At 48.9% G+C, this 6432-nt stretch overlaps 1 protein-coding gene across 2 annotated transcripts; it reads left to right on the top strand.

Moving 5' to 3' along the window:
• The first annotated feature begins 1256 nt into the window (after positions 1-1256).
• Positions 1257-5998, top strand: BAMBI (BMP and activin membrane bound inhibitor). 2 transcript variants are annotated; one of them, XM_048294155.1, is made up of 4 exons: positions 1511-1588; positions 3122-3316; positions 4458-4748; positions 5196-5998. In XM_048294155.1, exons 3-4 carry the CDS (start codon positions 4508-4510, stop codon positions 5612-5614), a joined length of 660 nt encoding a protein of 219 aa, XP_048150112.1. In that variant the 5' UTR covers positions 1511-1588; positions 3122-3316; positions 4458-4507; the 3' UTR covers positions 5615-5998. The 2 variants fall into 2 exon arrangements, with proteins under 2 accessions (XP_048150106.1, XP_048150112.1); XM_048294149.1 differs by lacking the exon at positions 3122-3316 and having other exon boundaries at positions 1257-1588.
• Positions 5999-6432: the final 434 nt, after the last annotated feature.

Below are 6432 nucleotides of genomic sequence, written 5' to 3'. Positions count from 1 at the left end.
TAATAGTAGTAGTGGACCCAAATATGTAAAGCATTTTGCCCATAAATGGGAAGCAGTTTGTGCTGTAGAAATCAAGTCTTATAAAATGTTATGAGCAAAGAAAGAAGAAAACTAAGTTAGCAAAGAAATTTTAAATAAGGGGCACATTTTTTTCAGGACCAACATGTGAAGGAAAACTGTCCAAGCTAAACACGACCCACAGGAGCTGTGTCGGAGCTTAGTGGTAGAACACCACCTCGTGCTTCCATCCCCAACAGCTGTTGTTGGAAAGGAAATACTGGAAGGAGGATAACTACTGCAGGGTATATTCGCTAATAGCTCTGTCCCACGGGCCTGCCCTTGCTGCGTGGATGTGACAGCAGCGGATGAGACCCTGAGGGGCTGAGTGCGAGGTGCAGGAGCCCCCGAGCCGCAGGGTGGACCCCAGGCCGGGACAGTGGCGTGGGGCCGGGGATGGACACGCCAGCTGCACCATGGTTCCAGCCGATGGCTGTCGGCTCTTCGCTGCGCCAAGCCCAAGCGCAGAATTTCTAAAACCTTGGGAAAAAAAGCCCCGGCTGCACGGAAACCGCCGCTGTTCTCACTCGGGCAACATTTATGCAGCCTCGTGCAGCCCTGCGGGTCGGGAGCGTACAGGCGGGGGCCGCGCTGGCGGCAGCGCCGGGACAGCGGGCGCGGGCGGGAGGGCTCGGCCGCCGCCTCGTTCCGCTCCGGCGCTGCCCGTCACCGCGACCCGGGGCTGAGGGCTGCCCATCCATCCATCCATCCATCCATCCATCCATCCATCCATCCATCCATCCATCCATCCATCCCCGCTCCGCCGAACTCGCAGTCAGAGCACGATGTTTTTTAGTGGAACCCTGCGCTGCTGCCTCCGCAGGGAATTATCTCGGGGACCCGGCAGAGCCCGTTCCCCCGCCTCCACAGAGCCCCGGGCCTGAGGAGGCGAGCGAGGGCGCTCGGTGCCGGCCTCTCTCCCAGCAGCACTCCGGGGCTCCCCGGGCCGGGGCCCGGCGCTCGGAGCGCACCGCTGCACCCAGCGCGTTCCCGGCCCGCCCGCCGCCGCCGCCGCCGCCGCCCGGGGGCGCCGCGGGTGGAGCTGAGGCCGCGCCGCGCTGCCGGGCGGGGGGGCCGAGCCTCCGCCCACCGCCGCAGGCGCAGCCAATGGGAAGGCGGGGGCGGGGCAGGGGCGGGGCGGTGCGGCTCAGCCCGCGCCCGGCGCCGGCCGTATTTACGGGGCGGGCGGCGCCGCCGCCGTGTCAGTGAGGCAGCGTCCGCTGGGCACCGTGACCGTGCCGCCGCTCCTGGTGCTGCTCCTGCGGCTGCGGCGGAGCAGCGAGGGAAAGGCAGAGAACCGCGGCCGTCTTTCCGGCCCGCCGCCGCAGCGGTGGCCGCACCACGGCTCTGCCCGCAGGCGAGCGGCTCTTCGGCGCTCCGGCGGGGCAGGAGCGGGCGGGCGACGGCGGTTCGGCCGTGCCTGCGCTGCGGGCTGTGGCGAGCGGCGCCGGGTAAATGGATCGCCATTCCAGCTACATCTTCATCTGGCTGCAACTGGAGCTGTGCGCCATGGCCGTCCTGCTCACCAGAGGTGAGGGGCCGCGGCGGGGCACCGGCGGCGCCTGCGGGGCTCGTGTTCTGCGGGGGCCGCGCCGGAGGGAGCGGGGTGCCCGGGGGCTGCCGCCCGAGGGCAGCCGGGCCCGGCGCTGTCTCGGGACCCCGCGCCGAGCGGTGTTGGCGGCGGTGCCGCCGGGTCTGCGCCTCCCGCCCCCCCGTCCCGCCCCTCCCACCTGGCCGCCGGTGCCGGGCAGTCACGGCCCCGCGGGTGTCCCAGCGGGGCGGCCGCGCCCGGCCCTGTCCCCGCCCGCGGGGGGCAGTGGGCTGGGGGCTCTGGGGGCTGTGGTTTGTGGTCTGGCCGCCCGGGGAGCGCCCTCCCGGGGCAGAGGCGGCCCGCTGGCTGCCGGTAATCGTCGTGCTCCGTGGAGGAGGGTAAAGGATAAGTTAGCGTGGTGGTGATGTGCGACGGTATTTATTTATTTTGGAAGGAAGGCTGTAATTAACCCTAAATAACAGCCTTACAGCGTGCAGGGGAGAGCCTGCTGGCCCCATCAAAGCGGGCAGAACAGGGAGTGACTGAGTGATGTGAAGTCGCAGATACTGAAACTATGTGCCTGATAATGATATAATTAGGGGATCACAGACTTCTGGCTGCTGTTGACTTCAAAAGCTTTAAGAGAAGCCTGCAGTCTCTCCTGTAGCCATCTTGACTAAAAGCAGACATTTTTCTTTAATAGCTACATACAGTAACAAGAAAGAGGACGGAACAGAAGGGCATTGTTCAATGTTTCAAAATACTAAATACCCTTTCTGGCCTTTTGCATAGCACAGGAAGAAACTTTATGAATTGACAGAAATACAGTTTTAATACAGTAATACAAAGTCCATTCTGTTTCACTGGAAACGTGGCTTTAATTAAAAAGTACTTGAATTAACCTGATGACGAGCCTGTCAGATTTTGTTTATAAGATTGTCTTAGGGCAATAAAATGTAGATTTTTGAACGTGATTATATAAGCAGTTAAAATGAAAGTATGTGTGTTGTTTCACTTTATTCCTGCACTGTGCTGAAACTCATGAAAGAACTGTCAGTTCTGGTACTGTGCCATGTTTTCATCTTACTTTTAACCCTCATACAGTGCAATAATTATGAAAACTATTTTTTTCAGGGGGGTGGGGAGAGACCTTATATAGAATGCTTAGAAAACGATTGAGGCTTTTTTTCTGTAACGTGCTGGATGATAGTGAGTGTGAATTCATGAAAAATTAGGTTACTTGGTCTGAAAGCCCAAGGGAATTGGACTGGAGACAGTGAGACACTCCATCATTTGGCTTCTGTTAAGCAGAGTTATTAAAGAGCAGCGGGAACTTCAAGGCCTGGAGCCTGCAGTAGCATTTTGGGGAAAGTATTAAGGTAGCCCGACGAGGGGAAGCTAACTTGGTTGGGATTATTTTTAACATCTTACAGAACAGGTTTTTTTAGGTATAGGTAGTAGTTAACATCATAAGAAGGGGTGGCAGCAGGGAAGCCTGTAGATTGATTTTCTTTTTTTTTTTTTGAAGTGCAGACTGTAGAAAAAAGACATCTGATGATTCGGTCGACTTTGAAAGCCTTGGTGCTACCATGGTGGCAAGTATGGTAGGCACACCAGAAGTAATTTTAAGTCCATTCTTCCGAGGTTTTCTCCAAAATCTGGCTTCCTTTTAAACCTTGGCTCCATGGCACATTGAATTATGTTTGAGTTGCAACTTGCCTAGAAAGAGTAAGTTTTCGCTACAGCACAGGACATGTTTAATTCATACCAGGGCAGTTTGGAGAGCGCAAAATGAGGAATTTTATGAAGGGAACTTATTTTATCGCTTCCTTCAGAAATTTTTGAGGTTTCCTGAGATTTTTCATAGAGCTGGTAGAGGATTTTCAATCTAAGTGTTTCCTCTTTTCTGCTGCATGTTGGATTGCATGTGAAACTGGGGAAAGGCAAGGGGGAGCCTTTAGCCTTGCAGTTTCACTCCATTAAAAGACTTTATATTTGAGAGTCATTGTCTCTGGTGAACAGAAAAATTATAAACTGGAACTTTTTTTGTTTTATAATTCTGATTTAAAAGCCTTTTTTCACGAATAACTAGTTAAAGATTTTCTGGAGAAATTACAAATAGTTGCTCAGTTTCACACAGTAAAACTTTCTTGACTGAGAGACTTAGATGGTAATGGTTCTAGCTAATAGCTTTATAAGGTGTTAGTTAAACCTTTTAAATTTTGGTGCAGTATTGAGAGGTAATAAACAATTCAGCAGTTCCAATTTTTTTTTTTCATTTGTCACATAAATGCTTAAACATATTTTTGTTGTGTGCTTATGCCCAGTTAAAAGAAATGTTACTTTTATAAAAGTAGAATGCTGTTCCTGGAGTAATGGTTAAAACATAGATGTGACTTTCTTCTAGGACTGAAAGTGTGTGTTGCTTTTAGAACTGGTATTTCACTTTAAATGTGGCTAAATGCAACTGCTGACATCGAGTGGAAGTAGCTATAAAATGGCCTTGTTATTTACCTTGGGGGGAAAAAAAAGCCAGTTATTTCTCTTGGGGGAAAAAAAGCCACTGTGACCTTCCCTCCCTCAGTCCCTGTTTTAGTGAAATGCTCTTGCTTTAATTCAAAGGACTACAGTACTAGTCATTAAAGCAAGTGCCCCAAGGCATTTACAGGGATTAAGGCTACAGTGAGGTAGGCACTGTACAGTGATGGGGAGGAAACAACCCCAGCTCTTGTGGGTCTACAGTCTAGAGAAGTATCGCAAAACTGGCACCGAGTTTGGTTGTGTGATGCTTGTGGCTAATAAGGATATATGATGACGTGTCCTTAGAAGACCAAATTCTTACCTTTCTTGTGCAATTTTTGTTTTTTAGGTGAAATCAGATGCTACTGTGATGCTGCACACTGTGTTGCAACCGGCTATATGTGCAAATCTGAGCTTAGCGCCTGCTTCTCCAGACTGCTTGATCCTCAGAATACACATTCCCCACTTACTCATGGCTGCTTGGACTCTATTGCAAGCACAGCTGAGATGTGCCAAGCCAAACAAGCACAAAACCACTCTGGCACCACCACCATGTCCACGCTGGAATGCTGTCATGAAGATATGTGCAATTACAGAGGACTACATGATGTTTTGTCTCCTTCCAGAGGTGATACTTCAGGTAGGGCAATAAAGCTTCAGTGAAACCCCTCTTCTGGCCATCAGGCCAGCAACAGTCAAAACCTTGTGCATCTGCTGTTACTGATTTAGTTGTTAATGTAAGTAGAGACACCAGAGGGGGAAGAGGGTGGCTGGAGGCAGGGGAACATCTCAGCCAATTAGCTTTTTTATGTGCATTAGTATTGGAAGTCTCTCTTGCCATCTTGACATGGCTTCTAAGAATCAGTGGCAGTGGTGTTCCTAGTTAAACTGGCTATTGGGGTAAGAAATTCTGTGTTACAAGCAGACTTAGAAACGCTTTTTCTTTATGGGGGTATTTTCTATATATACTGCAGAGTGTAGCAGTTGCTCCATTAACTTGTCAGTGTGGGATTTAAGGGAGTTGCTTACATGTGAAACAGTGTATATGTAAATCCTGAAATAAGCTCCACATCTTTCCCCTTTGCAGGACAAGGGAGCAGATATCAACATGACAGCAGCAGGAATCTCATCACCAAGGTGCAGGAATTGACTTCTTCGAAAGAGTTATGGTTCAGGGCGGCTGTAATTGCTGTTCCTATAGCTGGTGGGCTAATCTTGGTGCTCCTTATCATGCTGGCCTTGAGGATGCTCAGGAGTGAAAACAAGAGACTGCAAGATCAGCGACAGCAAATGCTTTCTCGTTTGCACTATAGTTTTCATGGACATCATTCAAAAAAAGGGCAGGTGGCAAAATTGGACTTGGAATGCATGGTGCCTGTGACTGGTCACGAGAACTGCTGCATGACCTGTGATAAAATGAGACATTCAGACCTCAGCAATGATAAAATTCTTTCACTAGTCCACTGGGGAATGTACAGCGGACATGGGAAGCTGGAATTTGTATGACCAATTATTTTTTAATCTGAGCTAAACTTACTCTCTGAACTCTAGAAGGCCTTTGGGTTCTGCTGGACAGGAGCACTTTATCTTAAAACAAAAACTCTCATAAATCATCTTTGAGAAACAAAGGACCTCTGCAAACAGAATCTTGGATATTTCTTCTGAAGGATTCCAAAAGTTGTCTTATTTGCACAGAGTAAAATACACTCAAATGTATTGTTTGCTTCAGAGTTGTGAAAGCAAAAATTAGAAGTTGTAAACACTGTCACCAGGGTTATCTGAACTGTAGGGAGCTGAGAATTGAGTTATTATAATAAACTGTATGCAAGCTCCTATGTTTCCTGACTTATTGTAAAGATTTTTTAAAAAATATATATATTTTGTCTGAAACTTGCTTGTGACTTTTGTTTTGGAAAATGTGTTTTCTAGTGAGTGATAGTGGAAAACAAATCAAGGTGTGCATGGTAATGCCATGCATAACAATTAGATTCTGAAAGCAGTCTTTTCCTACTCTGTAAAGGAATTCAGGTGGTTATTTGAGAATGAAGGTGGCAGCTTTGTTTTTTATACTTCAAGTAGCAGTGAACCCACATCCTCAATTCTTGGCTGTTGCATTTTGTTCATAACCTCAGTGAATTCTTCCAAAGCTCTTTGGGACAACTATTTCTTCCTCTCTCTTAATGAAGAAAGACTTCCTCTGTGCAAAATGTGTCAGAAAGTGACTCCTAATTCTTTAGAGTTGGTTTTCCTCCCTTGTCTCACAATTCTTGTTTCTATGATCTGTTTTCCTTTTGTACCTTTTACACCCAAAATTTTTTTGGGGA

Source organism: Corvus hawaiiensis, chromosome 1 (assembly GCF_020740725.1).
Source record: "Corvus hawaiiensis isolate bCorHaw1 chromosome 1, bCorHaw1.pri.cur, whole genome shotgun sequence".
NCBI lineage: Eukaryota > Metazoa > Chordata > Aves > Passeriformes > Corvidae > Corvus > Corvus hawaiiensis.
Note: the sequence above shows the minus strand (reverse complement) of the source record. Positions and strands in the feature narration are given on the sequence as shown.